General features: G+C 23.5%; 1 protein-coding gene across 1 annotated transcript; it reads left to right on the forward strand.

Moving 5' to 3' along the window:
- Positions 1-16,968: 16,968 nt before the first annotated feature.
- On the forward strand, positions 16,969-21,817 carry LOC127250123 (uncharacterized). Its single transcript, XM_051273282.1, has 5 exons — positions 16,969-17,207; positions 17,288-17,404; positions 19,416-19,483; positions 20,368-20,567; positions 21,600-21,817. Exons 1-5 carry the CDS (start codon positions 17,044-17,046, stop codon positions 21,684-21,686), a joined length of 636 nt encoding a protein of 211 aa, XP_051129239.1. The 5' UTR covers positions 16,969-17,043; the 3' UTR covers positions 21,687-21,817.
- Positions 21,818-23,014: the final 1,197 nt, after the last annotated feature.

A 23,014-nucleotide genomic window follows, 5' to 3' on the forward strand; every position in this document is an offset into this window, starting at 1 on the left:
TTATTATTTTTTTAAAAAAAAATTTGGTTTCTCTCGTAATAAAAAAATTATTTTTATTTTTAGCATTGTACTATCTACCTAACATTTCTAACAAATTTTTTTTTTTTAATTTTGGTCTGTCTCGTAATAAAATATTCATTTTTATTTTTAGTATTGTACTATCTACCTAACGTTATAAATATCCTTTCAATTTACAATATACTACTATTACACAAATTTTATTACATTTATATTATACAATACTAATAAGATTAATTTTTTGTTTACATTTATTTTTACTACATTTTAATATAATACTAATATTTGTAAAATTTCGTGTAAAAAACAAAGAGGTAATATAGAACGGAGAGAGTATCAAATTTATAATTATCGTATATGTAAGTTGATTATATTTATGTAAAATGTAAAATATTCTAATATTATGTAGAAAGTAAAAATAACAAAAAAATATATATTTAATTCGTCTCATAAATATAGTTTTAATTGGATTTGGCACGAGATTAAAAAATATTGATATTATATTGGTAGTTGGTAAAAATTATGGATAAAAGACTTTTTTGCTTTGTGAGTGTATTAGTGTAAAAAGTAATGGCAATTGTGTAATAAAAATAAAAAAATATGGTAATTTTACGGTGATATGGTTATTTATGGAAATAAAACTATTATTTTGGAACGGAAAAATTAGTAAATAAGACTATTGTATTGGGACGGAATAAGTATAATTTAATTTTAGAAGAGATCAAAACAAATAAAAAATGATCTAAAATAAATTGATTTTAACAATAATTAAAATGCAATATTTATATTTATACTGAAATAGTATGCATTGAATAATAAAAATTTTTATTTGAAATGCAAATCAAGTGTTTGTTTGGGGGATTGGATTCATCTCATTTTTTTCCTCCAAAAATATTAAATCAAACATTTATTTTTTATTTTTTATATTATACTAGAAATCAATTTTACATTCAAAACATAACATCAACACTTATTTATATCGCATCATACAACTATTTAAATTTAAAATTTTTACTATTTAATCCAAACTCAAAATTCAAACATCCGAACAAACACATACCGTGAATCTTATGTAAAACAATATAAAATTCACTAATGATTTATAAAACTTACATTAAATCCCTCGTAGTAATAAAATTGTCTCGAATTTTTTATAAACTTAAAAACTTCTGTCAAAATAATTCGAAATTTTCATAACTATAAAATCACTGTTAATTAATGAATGAATGTGAGTTAAAAACAGAAGAAAATTTAATGCAATTTTAAAATAATAAAAAATTTTCTACAATTTTCTGTTACGGTGATCGTCTCTATTTCATTTTTTTTTTTATCTCTCTTATCCACGTCATATTCATCTCAATATTCAAATTATTTTATTTATTATCCGTTATATTAATCACCTTTATAACGTTATTTTTACTATTTTATAGGATCCACAATAATTTATTTATTTTTATATATTTTTATTACATAAGATTAGTTTATTTATTTATTTTTATATATTTTTATTGTCTAATAATATTTTTATATAATATTATTTTTAAATTTTTAAATATTAATCTATATAAATTTTAATATATATGAATAAAATTTACTATTTTAAAAGTTAAATTATTTGAATAAATCAATATATATATTTATTGATAAATTTTGTTAAATTTAAAATTTTGAAATTTATTTATTTTTTTAATTTTTTTTTGTTGAAAGTAACCCGTTATTAAAAAGGGAATAAATATTGAATATTTTTTTTTAAAGATAATGAGAAATGTAATCAATTATTATAGTAAAAACTAAAAGGGTAATCAAAAGACAATAAAGAATGTGACCGTAACAAATGCTCTAAGGGCGTGTTTGGCAATTAGCTGTTAGCTTATTCAATTAGCTGATATCTGTTAGCTAATTCAATTAGCTGGTTTGACTAGCTGATTCGATTAGCTGTTTATATTAAAATGTTTGGTAAAACAACTGTTTGATATTAGCTGTTTATACGTAAAATGACAATTGAGGACATTTCTATTTTATTCTTGTTTCTAATATATTCGATTATGTTCTTTCGAGTTTAGAATGTTTAAAATTTTTTGTTATTAGTTATTGAACATTGTAATAGTGTTATTAAAAGTATTTATTTTTATTATAGTTAGATTTAAAAAATACTATAAAGTATACATATTTCTATTTTGGGACGTCCAATTACAAAGTAACAATTTCATTAAATACCCACTTTTTTCCATAAATACTCTTACTTTATATCACATCATTACTTTTATACCAAAAAGCAAGGGCAAAATTGTCATTACACTACTTTTACCTACCCACTATAATTAAAATACTATTATTTCTTAAACTCCGCGCCAAAAGTAAATGTATACTTTAGCCATGGACGGAGGGAGTATATTTTTATTAAAATATATAAATAGTTTTTTATTAAAAATGATGTAAAATATAAAATAATAAATTTTTCGTGTATATATTTATTATGTTAGTTATCGATTAGTTTATTATATTTATAATTTTCAATAAATTTAATTTATTTAATTTATTTTTAGTATAAAATTTATATAATATAATTTTAATAAAAAAAATAAATTATTAATATTTATATTTTTTATTTTATGTTGATTTTAATAAATTTATATATTTTACAATTAAAATAATTTTTATATAAAAATCAATTATTTTAAATTTATAAAAGTAAAACTATAATATAATAAAATATTCTAATATAATTAATAAATAATCAAAATATATTTATTTGTCTAAAATTTATAATAAATTTTTAAGGGCATATAAGGAATAAAAAAATTTTTACAGAAAAAGCTATTTCAAAACGTTGGGTAAGTTAGCTTTTCAGAAATTAGATTTTTGGGTCCAAACAGCTATTCCAAAAAACTAATTTACCAAACACCTAAATTAGCTTTTTGACTTGTCAAACAGCTAAAAACTGTTCAATAAGCTAAAAGCTCTTTAAAAAGCTATTTGCCAAACACCCCCTAAATTATATTTGAACTCTCCGTCCTACTCGAATTGAACTATTTGATTAGGAACACGGTATTTAAGGTAAAGATATTTAATTAGTTAATAATAATGAGTTATGATATTATTATATTATTTTTTTTGTAAATAATAATATTTATAATTTTAAAGTAAATTTAATATATATATATATAATAAAAAAATTAAAATATATATTTAAATATTTAAAAATTATATAGCAATTAAAAAATATATGCAATACGGATATCATTTAGTAAATAATAAAACTTCCTATAATACAAGTAAATAAAAAAAAAATATTTTTGTTTATTTATAATGAACATAAATCAATTTTATAAAAGATGTGTAGTTTTAAATATAGATAAAAATATTTATTTTTTGAGGAGAAATATAGGAATAAAAGAGTTTTGAGTGGATCCTATGTCATTTATAATGTTGTATTTTATGTAGTTAATTAAGTTGATTTATATTCCCTACGTCCCACATACCATATCCATGTTGCCGTTTCTGTGCGTCCTACATTCCATGTCACTTTCCTTTCTTGGAAAATGATTACTCACTTTAATCTCATTTTAAACTTTTTAATTTATTTTTTTAATTTTAATTAAAATAATTAGTTATCTTAATCTTAATTTATAATTATTTATATTATAGAATAATTATTTTCACTAATATATTCTTAATTATCTGTTAATTACACTCCTGTTAAATTCCTATGTCTACGGTGTAACAGACACGTCATATGGGCCAGATTAAGTATTTGTTAAATATGTTTTGATTTAATAAATTTTATCAAAAATAAAAATATATTAATTATTATAGAACAAATAAAAATAAAAATAATGTCCATTGTGGTGGCTGGAAAATATTGTTTTGTTTAAACTTTATTGTGTTCCTTGTCGTTGCTTTTCCGGATAGTTTTAGAAACATTAGGTGGGTTCTGTGGGTCCCACATTGCCAGGCTGGCTGACACGTGTTATAGTGAGTTTTGTGCTTTGCGTACAATCGACTCAATGGCAATTGTTGATTGGTTGGTATGATGTGGGCCGGTTTTTTTTTTTTTTAAATAATAATAACTGCTGGAAATATTTGGTGTGACAATAAATAAATAAATAAATATACCTAATATATAAATTTTGGAAATCATCGTACCAAAATATAAATATGGAAAATAATGTAACTTTTAATATATATTTTAAATGAGCGAGAAATCATCAAATGGTAATTAGTGGTAATCAGGGGCGGTATTTAAGGAGGAGGTTCTGCCGACCCTAGATGATGACGTGTCAACTTATTATTTGTGCTTAATTAATTCTCCCTGTTACAAAATAATTTTATAGGGCACTCTCAATGTTTTAGATACCGTGTCTGCTATATTATAGATACGGTATTTTAGGAGGAATGTAATTAATAGATAATTAAGAATATATTAGTGAAAATAATTATCCTATAATATAAATAATTATAAATTAAAATTAAGATAATTAATTAGTTTAATTAAAATTAAAATTTTAAAATGAAATTAAAGTGTGTAATCATTTTCCAAAAAAGAAAAGTGACATGCTATGTGGGACGGACAGAAGCGGCAACGTGGACATAGTATCTGGGACGAAGGGAGTATAAAATTACTCCCGTCTCATATCTATATATATCAATTTATTTTTTAAACGGATTTTAGAAATATTAATATTATATTGGGATAAAGTATAAATAAATGTAAAAATGTTAAATTAATCCTATTAGTATTATATGATATAAAATTAATGACATTTGTGTAATATATTGTAAATTTGAAGGATATTTGTAATATTAGGTGGACGATACAATTACTAAAAAAGAATTAGATACTTGTTATGAGATGGATAAAAATGAAAAAATAAATAGATTGTTAAAGGACGGAGGGAGTATTATTTTTAAAATCGTCACTATATAGGGTGTGTTTGTTTGGGGATTTGGATTTTCAGTTGAGATTTGAATAGTAAAAGTTTTGAATTTGAATAGTTGTATGATGTGATATAAATAGGTGTTGATGTGATATTTTGAATGTAAAATTAATTTTTAGTATAATATAAAAAATAAAAAATAGATGTTTGATTTGATATTTTTAAGAGAAAAAAATTGGATGAATAGTGTATTTGGAAAAAAATCTCCCAAACAAACACACCCTATGAGTATTTCAATTCTCTCATAAGCTGGTGGTTGGCACTTAGATTTGTGGCAAAAAAATAAACATAATTCTTCCTATCATATTGAATGGTTGTAATTTTTCATTTTTCATCCGTCCCAAAATAAGGTTATCATTTTTTAATTTAGTAATTACACTACCTACCTAACATAATAAATATCATTCCAATTTACACTATATTATACAAATATCATTACTTTTATATTACACAGTACTAATAGAGATATTTTTGTCTTTTTCAATATAACCAATTATAATAATAATATTAAAAAATCTATATACAAAACTGCAATCTTGCACCGGAACGGTGAGAATATAATTTTTTTTTTTTTTTTTTATCATTAGGAATTGAAAAATTGAAATTTCCTATTTTCATTTTTTTTCACATTCAAATAAATTGAGAAATTATAAATTATAAATGATGAGATTGAAAAGAAATATAATTTTTATTAAATAATTTTTATTTTTTTAACAAAAACCTTTTAATTATTTATTCCTCCTCATCTCATCATCCATCTTCTTTGTTTTCATCGCACCACTTGTCGTGATTGGATAGTTTTACATATAAATAATAGAGTATTACTCTTTTGTCACACTTACAGTGTCTTACATTTTTATTTTTGTTTATCTCATTTACGTTTTTTTTTTTTGGAAAATAATTTTATATGTTAATTTTATTTTAAAATTTTGAATTTATAATTTTTAAAATTTTAATTAAATTAATTAGTTATCTTAATATATAATTATTTTTATTAAATAATACTCCCTCCGTCCCACGTACCGTGTCTGCTACACGGTAGATACGGTATTTTATGATGGGTGTAATTATTAGATAATTAAGAATCTATTAGTGAAAATAATTATCCGATAATATAAATAATTATAAATTAAGATTAAAATAACTAATTAGTTTAATTAAAATTAAAAAAAATTAAAATTAAAAAATTTAAAATGAGATTAAAGTGTGTAATCATTTTCCAAAAAATGAAAGTGACATAGTATGTGGGACGGACAGAAACGGCAATGTGGACATGGTATGTGGGACTGAGGGAGTGAGTATTATTTTTCTATAATTTTCATTATTGATACAATACAATATTTTTCTCAAATATACAACACATGTATAGAAGTTTAATTGTAGTACCTTTCAAATATATACATATTTCATTTTTACATGTACTGTTCAAATTTATACTTTCTCAATCCCCAATTTAATATATCACTTTTTAATATTTTCATGTATCCACTTAACAAATTTTTTTTTTAATTATAATAAAAATAATTCATATATAAATATATAGTATTCATTATTTTTAAAAATTATTTTTTATATATATTTTCAATGTTAAAAAAATCAAAGTTATCTTAAATACTTCCAATAACAAATAAAATATATTAGTTTTAATTTATTAAAAAATAAAAAGATTTATTGAATTGAATCGTAGAAAGTATATTTTAATAAAAATGACATCTAGCTTAATAAAAAATAATAATAATAATAAATGAGAGTAAATATAAATTGAGTAATGTTTATTTTTTAAACGTAAATTTTAAAATATTAGTACTATATTAAGTTGCAGTAAAAAAAAAAAAAAACAAAAATACTTCTATTACTACTGTATAATACTCTCTCTGTCTCATTTACCTAGTGTGTCCATATTTCAATTGTAATTATTTTTACTAATATATTTTTAATTATTTATTAATTATATTCCTCACAAATTTTGGTGGTCTCTATGGTAAATAGGACACCATAGCCGAGACAGGGGAGTACGAAAATAATGTCATTTGTGTAATATATTGTAAATTAAAAATGTATTTTCTATGTTAGTAAGTAGTACAATTATTAAATTAAAAAATAATAATTATTTTTAGATAGACTGAAATAGAAAATGAAACTCCTATGACACGGAGGGAGTATAACTTTGTACGACTATCACAGCTGGTATATATACTCTTTCTGTCATCAAAATATATTCTCATTTTCTTTTTTTGATTGTCATCTAAATTTATTATCATTTCATTTTTAGTAAAAAATCCACTATTTCTATTTTTTCTTTACCCTATAAAGTAAATTTTTTTATTTTTATATATTTTTTTTAAAATTCGTGTCCGATCAAATAAGTAAACAATTGAATGGTGAATGAATTATTATTTTTAATTACTAGCCGTAGACCTCACAATATTAATAAAAAATATCATTATTTCACGTGAAAATACTAAAATATTCACTTTAATGCCACATATCTATATATATATTAAATATATACTCTTATAATCAAAAGTATTTTAGTAGGTAGGCAGACACAGAACTACATTAGGGTTTAGGGTCAATGGACCCAAGCTAAATTTTTTATGATTTTTTTAAGTATTAAAAATATTAATTTTTATATATTTATATATAATTTGCCTCTAAAACAATCTAAATTTATATATAATTCTGTTATTATTATTTATTTAAATTTACTAGCTAAATATTAAATAAATTATAATATTTTATGCCCCAAAATTTAAATGCTAGTATAATCACTTGTCACCGTATGTATGTAGACACTTCCAACTTAGTATATACTAATATATATATATATATATATGGTAAACACGAACTAACACACCCTAATAAAATAATCTACCAAATATTAATTATTATTATTATTATTTATTATTATCCATTAAATGAAGGCGGTGTGTGTACGTGGTGGGCAACAACTCTTAGAGCATTACCTGCAAATCATGCAAAAGTCGTGGAACCATACACCTCAAAGTCGGGTTTCTGCACCTGCCCGTTATTTATTTATTTATTTATTTATTATTATTATTATTATAAATAATATCCTAATTAATAAATAATAAATATAATTGTCCTTTGTCAGTAAGACACACACACGCAGAAGCACGACTTTACGGAATGGCGATCACCCTCTCTCCGACAACTCTCACGTGCATGGCGATAACAAAACACGTTTTCTTGCCGCTGACGTGGCCTCACCGTTGCCGTTGGATTAATCACAGATCATACTTAAACGGACATGTTTAAGGACATAATTTTTAGCGTAGATGTATTTATCTTATTTTAAGATGTGTTTACTTGAACGTTACTTGATACTCCTTCCGTCCCATGTAATACGAGTGTATTACTATAAACACGAAAATTTAGATAAAGTATAATTAGTAAAAATAATTATTATTTAGTAAAAATAATTATAAATTAAGATTAAGATAAGTAAATAGTTTAATTAAAATTAAGAAAATTATAAAATTTAAAATTTAAAATACGATTAAAGTGTATAATTATATTTCCAAAAATAAAAAAGACAAAGTCATGTGGGACAAACGAAAATAGAAAATAATAACAAATTATGTGGGACGGAAGGAGTATATACATAGACGTATATTTAGATAAAATTATTATTACGATACTTTAAATAAAAAAAATATTAAATACAACGAGTGTGTTCACTTAGGGTGTGTTTGTTTGTAGAATTTTGATTGATTTTTATCATTTTATATATTATACATTCACAATTATTCATACATCGCAACAAAATTTTTTTAAAACTATGAAAAACTAATAAACACACTCGATGTTTATAAAGAAATTTGAAAAATTAAATAACAAAGGGTTTGTTAAAGGTGTTTTTGATTGTGATTTCAAATCGAAACCAACATTTTAAATCCTGCATTTATTTCAATTAAAAAAAAACAAACTATTTTCTCGTACAAAATCATATTAAAATAGTACAAAATCATATTAAAATAATTATTATTTAGTGAAAATAATTATAAATTAAAATTAAGATAAGTAAATAGTTTAATTAAGATTAAGAAAATTATAAAATTTAAAATTTAAAATGCGATTAAAGTGTATAATTATATTTCTAAAATAGAAATGACAAGTTACGTGGGACGGACGAAAATAGAAAATAGGAACAAATTATATGGGACGGAGGGAGTAAATCATTATAGATTAAGATTAAGATAACAATTAGTTTAATTAAAATTTTTTAAAAAAAATTAAATTAGAAAATTTAAAATAAAATTAAGATGGTAATCATTTTAAAAAAAAAATAACATGAGATGTGGGACGGACAGAAACGGTAATATAGATATGATAAATCGGACAGAAAAAATAATATTTAAATAAAAATTTAATCAATACCATATTTCAAATCAATTTGATTTCTCACTATCAATAGTAATATACTCCGTCTGTCTAAATTATATATATATATCAATTTATTTTTTCATGTAAATTTTAACATATTAGTATTTTATAACGAATAATACAATAGAAAGATAAAAAGAACAATTTTACCTTTAAAACTCATTAATTTTTTAATGATATTGTTGATAATATCATGTAAACTGTAAAAAAAAAAAAAAAAATTATTAAAAAAAAAATTATCTTTACTAAAATATTAAAATGGTTATATGTGATACCGAAGAAGTATTAATTTTTAGTATGAAATATTAAATCAAAATAAAAGTCCAAATCAAACCAATATGAATTAGTTCATTTATACCGTGACAATTTCCAAAAATAAAATAAATTCATGCTTTTTAATAGAAATATACAATTTTTTGCAAAAATTATTTAAAAATAATAAAAGTCACTTCACTCAAACAATTTACTAATTCATATTACATGAAATTAGTAATTAATTAACAAATATATTAGTAAAAATAATTGTAGATTAAAATTAAAATAATTAAATAATTTAATTAAATATTAAAAAATATACTATCTATTTCCCGAAAGAAGAATATTATTAACTTTTTGTACGTAGATTTTTTAATATTAGTATTATATTAGTTTATAGTTAAAAAGACAAAAATGTCCTAATTAGATTGTACTCCCCGTCCCAAATAAGGTACAACATTTGCTTTTGTCACGAGTTTTTAGGTGGGTAGTATTAAGTATGATAATTTAGAAATTAAATAATGTGATAGAGAGAGAAATATATATTTTATTTTTTTATTTGGATGACGGGGATAAAGTGTGGGGTAGAGATTAAATATAATTAATTATTTCTTATTTTGAAAATATTGCAGGGTGTTTGGGACATACCAAACAAGAAATGTTGCAGAATGTTTGAGACGAAGGGAATATGATATAAAAGAAATAATATTTGTATAATATATTAAAAATTGTAAGGGTATTAATTATGTTATATTACAATTACTAAATAAGAAAATGATATCATTGTTTTAATACAGATAAAAATGGAAAATTGTATTTTTTTTTATAGGACGAAAGGAGTATAAAATTTAAAATACTCCCTTCGTCCCATAATAAAGTATCTATTTTTCCATTTTAGTCTGTCCCATAACAAAGTATCCATTTCATTTTTTAGTAACTGTACTATCTACATAACGTTACAAATACCCTTACAACTTACAATATATTACACAAATGTTATTACATTTATATCACACATACTAACAGAGTTATTTTAGTCATTTATACTTTATTCCTACTATATTCCAATATAATACTAATATTTTTAAAATTATGTGTAAATATATAATTATATTTTTTTAAAAAAAAATAATAAATTATGTAATATCAACGAAAAAAATATAAAAAATTATGTGAGACAGAACATTTATGCAATTATATAGGAAAATTATTAAATCGAATAGCGTGGGAGCAATTAATTAACTAAGAAATGCGACATCAATGTAGTGGCGGAACATTGGATATAGTCAGCACGGAATTCCGGCGGATTATTAAAATGCGACTTTAATGCAGGGGGCGCATTTTTCCTTTTTTTTTTAAATGCCAAAAATCGTGCTCTGCATTCAGTAACTGAAAAACTAACGGCTCTGAGGGCGCCGTTATGACGGTTGACCTCGGCGTTATATGTGATAGTAATAATTTCCCGACCAATGGGAGGAGGCCACGAGTGGGGCCCACAGGGGTATGTACCCTTTGGAGGTCCGAAGAGGCATGCATAAAAGGAATTATAATTAATTAATTAATTAATATCAATAAATATGATTAATTAATTAATTTAATTAAATAATTAATAAAATAACATCAAAACTACGTCACTTTGGCGTCATTAAAGAGGGGACATGTTTTGGGCATGTTTTCTTTTTTCCATTCCAAATCTCAATTGATTTGGACATTATTAATTGTCTCTAATCATAAGAGACATTAATACTGTGTTTGTTTGGCCTTTTTTCTGAAGTATTTTTACTATTAATATTTTTTTAAGGGTAAATTGCACAAAATTTACCTATAGTTTTATAGAATTGCACCAAATCTCCCATATTTTTAAAACTGCGTCAAATTTTCTCGTGGTTTCATAAACTTTGCATCTAACCCCCTCAGCGGTCCTTATTTAACGGTATTTGACATAAATGCGCTCAAACTGCGAATAAATTTTATAATTTCAATTTATAAACCCCTAAAATTACAAATATATTTATTTTTTTTTTTATATTTACCCTAAAAAAAATAGTAAATATATTTAAAAATAGTTGTTTTTCTCAGGTTTTAAGAATTTATTTTTACTATTTTTTAAGGCTAAATATATAAAAAAAATAAATATTTTTGTAATATTAGAGGTTTAGAAATTGAGATTCTAAAATTTATTTGTAGTTTGAGCGCATTTATGTCAAATACCGTTAAATAAAGACCGCTGAGGGGGTTAGATGCAAAGTTTATGAAACCACGAGGGAGTTTGACGCAGTTTTAGAAGTATAGGGGATTTGGTGCAATTTCATGAAACCACAGGTAAATTTTGTGCAATTTAGTTTTTTTTTTTTTTTTTTTTTAACACAAAAGTAAGCCTAGGGTGTTTTTCTTTATCTGGCTTTGGGAAAATTTGAGTTTTTGTTTTGTTTTTATCGGAATTTTGATGTGAGTATGAATTTATATATTTCTTTTGTATTTAAGTTTTAGTTGAGTTTGAAAAATTTTGATGTGTATTAATTTGATGATAATTAATAGAATAATATAAATATGTATTAATTTGTATAATTTAATTATAAATTTATATTATATTTGCATATATATTTTCTAAATTTTATTTATTTGTATTATAAAAAATTTATTCTCAACAAAATAATATATATTATATATATCTTATTGAATTATAATTATTATAATATTTTATATATTTACATTTTTTTTTAAAAAAAGCAAGGAAACAGACAGCCTGTCAGGCTTGTCGTCAAAAACTAGGCTAGAGAAACACACCTTTATATTCCCTGTGTTTCGGTCCAAATGGGTCATTTGGAGTTTTGTAATAGATTAAAAAATAATATTCTCTCTGTCCCCTTTCAAATGTCGCATTTGTGTTTTGCGTTTTGCGTTATTATACGTAATATTAAAAATATCTTTATATTTGTATAATTTTTTTTATGCAAATGTCCTTCTATTAGTATTACAAGACACTAATTGAAGTATCTTTGCAATTTTTTCTTAATTTGTACTACGTTTTGATATAATAATTAATATTAAAATATCAACAAACAAAAAATTAATGAGACCCTTAGAACAAGACGGAGGTAGTAGTGTTTTACTCCCCGTCCTAGCTAATTTCTCTCATTTAGCTTAGGCACAAATTTTTAGATATTGTGTAATTAGTAAGTAATTAAAAAGTGTATTGGTGAAAATCATTATAATTTAATAAAAATAATTATAAATTAAAATTAAAATGACTAAAAATTTATTTAAAATAAAAAAATTATAAATTATGAATTTTAAAATGTGATTAAAGTGTATTATTATATTCCAAAAAATTAAATGACAAATTATGTGAAACAGATAAAAATAGAAAAAGTTGACAAATTAAGTGAGAAATATTAGTTAGTGGAAGTATGTAAGATGTTTTGATATTTTTGTCATTTGACCTTATGTAAAAAATAATTGATTTGTAATGATATATTTGTAATTTAGATAAAATTTAATGATATTTTGATATTTGGGTATGATTATATTTATTAAAATAGAAAATGAATACTTTGGAGTGGGATGAACAAAAATTGTAAAAAAAAAAAAAAAAAAAAATTAAGTTAGAATAGATAAAGTATATATATATATTATTTTTTGGTATCTTTTGTACTAAAATATAATTTTATTTTCAAAATATTATATTAAATCAAATTATTATTTAAATTTAATTTTTTATTGCTCAACATCCTAACTACATACAAAGACACCCTAATTGATTTTAAGTACGTGTTCGTTTGTAAGATGTCTGCAAAATTTTACTATTCATCCTATTTTTTTCTCTAAAAAACATCAAATCAAACATCTATTTTTCATTTTTTATATTATACTAAAAATCAATTTTACATGCAAAATATCACGTCAACACCTATTTATATCACATCATACAACTATTCAAATTCAAAATTTTTACTATTCAAATCCCAACTCAAAATTCAAACCCCAAACAAACGATATTCATTTACCTTATATGAAATATAAATTAACACTAAATGCATGTGCTAATATAATTTGAATATAACATTTCAACTAACAATAGGTTATCAAATATATATTATCATTTATTTTTACACAAGAGATATGTTAATAAAACAAGTTATGTCGATTGAAATCATGTGTTATATGTGTTAACACTCTAATTATTCTTGATTTGGATATATATATATATATAATATTTATGGAGTAAAAAAAAAAAGGGAAAAAATTAATTTTTGTCTCAATATAATCAAAATTTATCAATTTTGGTTTTAATATAATCAAATCTCATCATTCTTGGTCTCAATATAATTTTTTTTAATCAATTTTAGTCCCAATATAAACAAAATTCATTATTTTTTGTCCCACTATAATCAAACCTTATCTTTTTTTGTCTCACCGTCAACAAACCGACGGAAAATGCTGATGTAGACTTGCAAGATTGTGCAATTTCTTTAAATATAAATATAAGGTTTGATTTCTTTTCACTTCAGCATTTTTCGTCGGTTTGTTGACGGTTGGACTAAAAAAGATAATGTTTGATTATATTTGGACCGATGAGTTTTTGTTATATTGAGACTAAAATTGATAGAAAAATTTATATTTGGACAAAAAATTGATAAGTTTTGGTTATATTGGAACCAAAATTGATAAGATTTTTATATTTGGACCAAAATTGATGAATTTTGATTATATTGAAACTAAAAATAATTTTTTCCCAAAAAAAATAATACGATTCTTCGTATATAATATAAAAATAAAAAATCAAAATTTGATTTATAGGATAAGCCAAGGGCCTGTGGTCTGGGTTGTGTTTATTTGTTTGGGCCCACTTCCTTCAAAATTAATGCCTTTAAGGTGTTTTTGTTTGGCAGATTTCTTAAATTTCTACTGTTTCTTAATGTTTTATTTTTTATTTTTAAAAATATCAAATTAAATACTTATTTTTTATATTATACTAAAAATTAATTTTATATTCAAAATATAACATCAACGTCATCGAGGTGCCAAACGACTCCGTCAATAAGAGCTCTTGAAGAAGATCAGCCTGATATCCCTAGAGTAGAGCTGTAAACGAGTCGAACAGAGCCGAACTTGTCATGTTTGAGCTCGGCTCGTGTTCGTTCGTTAAGATATACGAGGTGAAATTTTTGTTTGAACTTGGCTTGTTTAATAATTTTTTTGTACGTGTTCGGCTCATTAAGAGAAATTTTATTTTATTTATTTAATTTCTTTTAAAATTTTAAATTTAGTTAATAATAATTATAATTTTTATTATCAAATTTGAATAAAAAATGAATAAAATATAATATTTATAAATATATATACTTATTAAATATAAAATTATTAATTTAATTTTTTTAATAAATACTGTTCGCGAACAAGCTCGAGTTCGTTCGTGAACATAACGAACCAAAATTTATATTCGTGTTCGGCTCGTTTAGCTTAACGAACGAGCTCTTAGCGAGCTCAAACAAACCGAACTGAGCCGAGCTCGCGAACTGTTCGTTTGTTTTACAGCTCTATCATAGAGTAACTTTGATCCGTTGAGCGATGACCCTTCCACTCGGCACCAGATCACTAAGGCCGACTTTTGTCCCTGCTCGACGGATGGGTCTTGCAGTCATCTATTTATATCGAATTATACAATTATTTTAATTCAAAAATTTTACTATTCAAAACTCTCTCGTATTAAAATCCAAATTAAAAAAACACACCCTTAGATCTAACCAATTGGAATAAAAGAATTAAACATAAATTTATTTTTAGATCAAACCCAATAATATAGTTTAAGGTTTCAATGCAAGCCCAACCTATTTAGGTGGGCCTAGGCTTAAATAGAACACACTTTAATAAATATGGAAAAATATTGGTAAAAGCATTTACAAATTTTTTAATTCAGAAATATATATTTTTAAAATCAATATCAAATACTATATGTTAATGGAAAAAAAAAAAAAAGATAGATAAAAAAAAAAGGTATAATATTTTCTTAATTTTGTTTATCATTTAAATTTTTTAATCTTTTTAATTAAACAAAAAAAAATCAAATATATTATTAAATATTCTTTAATTACATAAATCTATCATTCAGTAAAATTATTATCATATATAATTAAAATAGTTAACACAATTGATTTTTCTTAATTAGAAATCATTGAATTATTATTATTTTTTAAATATCTAAAATACCATCGATTAAAATCAATTATTGAATTTGTTGTATTTTGGCCCATAGATCCGATCCGCCTGACCCGCATCCATATCACCGTCTTACCGTGTGAGCAGCGACCCGTGATCCATACCCGGTGCTGACCCAACCTGTTTGTGACCCAGTCTCTCCAGGTTAAATCTCAGTCGTTCATTCTAGGGGTTTAATATGAGCTGTTCATCGTTAAATATATATGGCTGCTCTCACCACTCTCTCAACATATTATTCTCCGGAGGCTCTGGTGAATTTTTTTTTTTTTTTTTTTTTTTTTTTTTTTTTTTTTTTATCATGAGCATGCTAGCAGCAATATAAATTATCTAAAGAATTTGTCTAATGTATTTATTTTATTTTATTTTATTATCGTAATATACAAAATAAAATATATGGTAAATCGATTTTTTTAGTTAACATCTTTATCAGTTTAGTCTCATATCTGAATTTTATCGCAAATTAATTCCGTAAATAAAAAATTTGGCAATTTATTTATCTTGTGCTGGAGATGCCTATACGGTACTCATGTGGCTTGTTGGAGGATACGTGTCCGCTAAGTGTTGCTAATTTGGTGGAGACGTGATTTTTTTAATTTTTAATTTTCAATATTTTTTTTGAAATTTTTTAATTTTTACAAAATAATAAATCAATTAATTTAAAATTTAAAATTTAAAAAAAATTCACATATTTGTCGGATGTTCAAACCACGCGAAGTGTCACCTAGACATCTCCGATATAGAAGGACTAAAAGTATATAAAATTTCACATAAAAATTAATTTGCAACATACTCTATTTACCATGATAAAAATGTATTGGATAAAAAAAATTAATTTACCCTTAAATAAAATATAGTATTAAAAATATGCATGGCATATAGTAGTAGTAGTATCCTTCATATTTAGCTTATAAAATATTTTCTTCATTCCATATTTATGCATACATTTGCCTTTTGTACGGAGTTTTAGAAATATTAATATTATATTGGGATAAAATAAAAATTGAGGTAAAAAAAGTTAAATTATTTCTTTTAGTATTGTATGAATGATATTTGTATAATATAGACATATCAAAATAGAAAAATGAATAGATTGTTGAAAGTTGGAGGGAGAGGGAGTATATATTAATTAATTGATCAGATCCGATCCGATCTCACACGCCATCAATCGAACTCAAGTTCATATCAAGCAGTTATAATACATTAATCCATGGCTTCCTCAACGGAGTTTCTTCTCCACGCCTTCCCTACCCTTCCATCTTCAACTAAATTCCGATCGCTCTCGCTCTCGCTCTCTCTTCATCCTACGACCTCAATCTTATCTCCTCCGCAGCAAATCAAATCCAAATCTGCACTAAATAAGCCTCCGAGAAGGTAAAGTTCCTATTAATTTTATACATCTCCTCGTTTTTGTTAATCGACTGATTATTTGTTATTTGTTGGCGATCTGGCAGGAAATTCGTTGTGAGAATCAGCGATGGAAGTCCAGAAGCGGTTGGAGCTGCCGGAGATCTGCTGGCCTCCTTCTCGCTGCCGTTGCCCGGCGGTTTTTCACTCTCTGACAACCCCTGGTAAGTCGTGTTTTTTACTCGAATGCGTTTTTACATGTCGCGTTTTACCCCCACTCGAGTTGGTTCTTAAATTCGTGTTTATGGAGGTAGGTGAAAAGTATTTGAAATTTGAATTAGTTTTTTAATTTAAATAATAATTGGATATGAAAATTTGAACGCCTAATCATTTTGATTTAAAATGAAAAACAACAATTTTTTTTTTTTTTTTTCATGTTAATATTTAAATATTAATTATTATATAAAACATAGTATAAATTAAAAAAAAATTGCAAAAGGATATTTGTATAAAAAATTATAAAGATATTTTTAATGTTAAGTATAATGATGCAAAATATAAATGTGATTAGTTATATATAAATTATATATATATAATATTCTACTTAATTGCAAACTTATGATTATTATTACTTCCTCCGTCCCATAAGAAGGATATCAATTTCTGTCCGATATTATTTCTTAATTTAGTAATTGTACTACATACATAGCATAATTAATATCATTACAACTTCTAATATATTATACAAATGTTATTATTTTGTATTACACAAATTAATAAATGTATTTTTATTTTTTTTTACTGTAAACCAATATAATACTAATATTTCAAAATCTAAGTGCAAAAAGAAAATGTTATTCTTCCGGGACGGAGGTATTATTATTATTATTATTATTAAATGTCGGGGGTGTGTTTGTTTGGACGTTTGGATTTTGAATTGCGATTTTTAAATAGTAAAAATTTTAAATTTGAATAGTTGTATGATGTGATATAAATAGGTATTGATGTGATATTTTGAATGTAAAATTAATTTTTAGAATAATATAAGAAATAAAAAATTGATGTTTGATATGAACAGTAAATTTTTGGCAAAATCCCTCAAAGAAACACACCCTAATGTATTTTTTCACCAAATATTTTTTAGCATATTTTTTTATAAATATTACAAAAAATAAAAATAAACACATATTAATATTATATATATAATTACAATATATATGTTATTTATTTATAAGAAATAATAATTTAATATAAAATATTATTTTTATATTACTAACACTAATTTTCATATCTATTGTAGAAACGTATTTATTCAATAAGACAATGTGAACAAATCATTATTAATATTGAAATTTTGTAGTATTAAAATAAGTTGAAGGAAATAAATATTTTTGAGTATTTTGACATTTGTATATGGATTATTTTTATTAAAATAAGAAAAAAATATTTTTGAGTAATAGTAACAAAAATGATAAAAAAAAATACATTGAGTTGTAACGAAAGAAATATATAATTACGATTATTAAAAATATATATTGATTTATTATTATTGTTATTTCGCAATTATATTTTAAAATATTAAAATTATGTTGTTTTTTTTAAAAATTATTTTGAATTATAAATATTTTAATTAAATTATAAACATAAAAAATAATTTGAACTCAGAACTGTGAACAAGCTATGAACATGACCGTGTTGACCGTCTATAAAGTTTAGACAGCTTTTTGAGTCATCTAATATGACCGTATTAAACCCGTTTAATAAGAGTAAAATTGATTAATTTTAATTTAAATGTAATTAAAATTTTTCAATGAAACAGTAATTAATTATTGTAATTTATAATGGGAGCAAAAACAAATATTTTTTCTTTAAAACTATTTTATCTGTTCTTTTATCATTTCAAATCTAAGTCAATTATATTCAATATTACGACGCTTCAGGTCCACTTGCCACACATAGTTCGCCTAGTGTGACTTTTCTGTTGGATCTGATTTGCAGGGTATTAGGTTCGGTCGGGGGTTTACCCAATGCGCATTTTCGACTGCGGGTTCCCATTTCATTAAAAAAAAAAAAACTAACGCTTTATGTTTGTATTTTTTAATATAAAATGTATTTTCAATTTCATATTTTAAATATAAAATAATATATAATTTTATTTAAAAAAAAAAAAAACCGAAGAATTTATTTTAACACAAGGTAAAACAAGCCCTTATTTAATTTAATTTAATTTTACAGGATAGCTGGCATAGCAGGATTGGCTGTAGCAGTGCCACTCTTGATTCAAAGACTATTGACTCTAACAAGTAATTCTTCCTTTTAATGTTTACAATAATTTTATTTTATTTTTTAAAAAGCACATTATTATTATTTCATACGACTATCCCAATTTTTTGTAATATTTTTACATTTTAAAATAACTAATAATAAAAAATCTAAAAATTTAGGGTAGATTTGATTGGTAGTTTGAATTTAAAAAGTAACTTTTTAAAATTTGAACAATTATTTAATATGATATAAATAATTCTCGATGGGATGATTTGAATGTAAAATTTATTTTAATATAATACAAAAGAAACTATTCAATTTAATACTTTTAATTAAAAAAATAATGAATAGTAAAAATTTTGGAGAAATTCGAAACACCCACAACCATAAATACTAAAAAGAACTCTATAATTTATTTTTACTAATGAATAAATCAACAAAATATAATAAATACAATATTTCTCAAATATTAAATCACTATAGGTTATTTTCGAAATATTTAGCTAGTATATTTCTATTTTTAGTTCTTATATTTTAAAAAGGAAAATAATTACTCCCTCCGTCCGTTTTAAAACAAAAGGGGCGGATTTTTATAGTAGATTAAGAAATAATAGTATTTTATTGGTCAGTGGACGATGTGTAAGAAATTTTGACATTTTTACTCTTTAATTTTTGGTATAAAGTGATTGAATATGTAATGGTATGTTTGTAATTTAAATAAAAATTAAAGAATATTTTGGTATTAATGCATGATTAAATAGATACTTTGAAATGGAACAACTAAAATGATAAAAAGAATACTTTGAATCGGAAAGGAGAGGGTATTAAATACTTTAAAAATAATAAAAATTAAATAGTAAATATATATACAAAAGAAAAAAATATTTTCTTGAAAATTTATTGATTTTAATGATAATAATAGAGCAAATTGATATGGCGGCGGGCGCGGTGGAGAAAATAGCCGACGCTGTGGGAAAAGTGGCGGAGCATGTGGATGAGGTAGCGGAGGACTTATCGGAATCGCTTCCGGAGGGAGGGCTTAAGAAAATGGTCGGCATTGTCGAGGAATTCGCCGAGAAAACACACGAGGGAGCCGAGAAAGTCGAAGATCTCATGGAAAAGGTATACATTTAAAATAATGATTAAGATAGATAATTATATTTTCATAACATATAGTTTAAATTTAAATTTAAATATATAAAATATGGGCATGGATTAAGTTATTAATTCGGTCAAGTTAGCATAGTGTTGATTTGACCGGATTATCATATGTCATATTGGCGACAAGTATATAGTTTTAAAACATATTTATAATACATCATATGTTATCTTATAACACAATATATGTTGTATTATAAGATATAATACTCATATGATATGTGTTGATTCGATCAAATTAATACCATGCTGACTTGGCTGGATCAGCACAATATAGTACTCACTTTGTCCCAAAATTATAGTCTTGGTTGTGTTTGGCACGAGATTTCAGGCATATTGATATTATATTAGTAGTGGGTAAAAAGTACGAGTAAAAAACTTTTTTACCCTTGTGAGTATATTAGTGTAAAAAGTAGTGGCAATTGTGTAATAATAATGAAAAAGTAAGAGTAGTTTTATAGTGATATGATTATTTATGGAAATGAGACCATTGTTTTGGAACGGACAAAAATAGTAAACATGTATTGGGTCGAGAGAGCATGCTTTTATAAAATTTCTATATTTGCATATAAATTTTCATTAGTATAGAATCATTATGTGCATTTTTCTGCTAACACTAGTGAAATTATACAATAAAATGTACTTAAGAAAATATTTCATGCATCTAAGCTAAATTTTTATATTTATTTTGCCATTTACTTATAATAATGAGTGTTTGGAAAAAATAATGGTTATATAATAATTTATGTAATGACAATATAATTTGACTAGTTAAGAATTATAGGAAAGAAAATATGGACGTGACTTAGGCTAAATAATATATTTTGACAGAGAATTGTAAAATTTAATAATTAAATATCAAAAGCGTATTTATATTTTGATCTTTTCTAGTGTTTATTTTTCATAATTTTTATAAAAGAATATATTATTTATTTTTATAAAATATTATTAATTCTTTTTGTAAATTCTTTTGAATGATCTGTATTGTATGTGCAGGTAGACGAACTGACTGACAGAGTAGACGAATTCGTGACAATGTCTAAACCTAAAAGTAATACCACCGATATTACTGAGAAAGCGTGAAATACCAAACATGCGCTTTTATTTATTTAGGAATAATATCAACTTGCTCCTTAAATTATTACTTATTTCTAGTTCGGTCTCAATTTGTTATAATTCTACATTTTTATTTAAGGGTGTGTTTGTTTGGAAAATTGGATTGGATTTACACTATTCATCCAATTTTTTCTCCCCAAAAAATATCAAATCAAACACCTATTTTTCAATTTTTATATTATACTAAAAATCAATTTTACATTCAAAACATCACATCATATAACTATTCAAATTCAAAATTTTTACTATTCAAATCCCAATTCAAAATTCAAACCCCAGACAAACAAAATTGTGTTTTTCTAGTAAAGAAAACACATTCTGTCACCGAAATTGCTGATGTGGCAGGGTCATATCAAAGATTTTGGGTGGATAAATTTTGCCATTCTTTTAATTATAATAAATTTTGCCATTCTTTTAATTATAATAGTAATTCAATATAAAATTTAATTATAATATTAAAATAATCTTCAAGTAGATATCAATATATCATCCACGCATTCTCCACTGTGCCAAAAAAAACTCCAGCATCTTAGAATTATAGGACAAGTATAATATATTCTCTTCGTCCCAATACAATAGTTTTGTTTACCATTTTAATCTGTGTCAAAACAATAGTCTATATCACCGTAAAATTACTTCTATTTTTTTATTTTTATTACATAATTGTCACTACTTTTTAAATTAATACACTCACGGGGGCAAAAAAAAAATTTTATTCATATTTTTTTTATCAACTACTAATATAATATCAATATTCCTTAAATCATGTACCAAATCCAATTAAAACTATATTTATGAACCAGAGAAAGTATGATTTAGATATAATTTTAAAATAATAAAGGATGACATTAAAAAATAAAAATAAAAAGAGTCTTTTTCCCTTTCATTTATGTTACTATCTGTTTATGGAGTATTGTGGTAAAGGTATTCAACATTCTATTTGACCAAAATAAATAAATCAAATAATAAAAATTTATATCAGAATAAACAAAGTTATACGAGTCTTTTTACTTGTAAGATTTTACCGTTTCAAATTTCTTTTTACTCCAAAAGCATAAAATCAAACACTCAATTTTTATTTATTTTATTACACTAAAATTTAATTTTACATTCAAAATATTACATCAATACATATTTATATCACATCAAACAACTATTTCAATTCAAAATTTTACTATTCAAAATCAAAACTCAAAACCAAAATATTACAAGTAAACACACCTATATATGTACATAACTAAAGTTAAATAAGTTACATGCATATTAGTGAAAGTAGATATTTGGGGTAGATTGCT

Source organism: Andrographis paniculata, unplaced genomic scaffold (assembly GCF_009805555.1).
Source record: "Andrographis paniculata isolate CXL003 unplaced genomic scaffold, ASM980555v1 Contig37END, whole genome shotgun sequence".
In the NCBI taxonomy this organism is placed as follows: Eukaryota; Viridiplantae; Streptophyta; class Magnoliopsida; order Lamiales; family Acanthaceae; genus Andrographis; species Andrographis paniculata.

Bases quoted from the DNA above. Each gene is read 5' to 3' on its own strand.
- LOC127250123 (XM_051273282.1), top strand. From the start codon at position 17,044: ATGGCTTCCTCAACGGAGTTTCTTCTCCACGCCTTCCCTACCCTTCCA. The intron at 17,208-17,287 runs GTAAAGTTCCTA...GCGATCTGGCAG, and splicing joins CTAAATAAGCCTCCGAGAAG to GAAATTCGTTGTGAGAATCA. The intron at 20,568-21,599 runs GTATACATTTAA...TTGTATGTGCAG, and splicing joins TCGAAGATCTCATGGAAAAG to GTAGACGAACTGACTGACAG.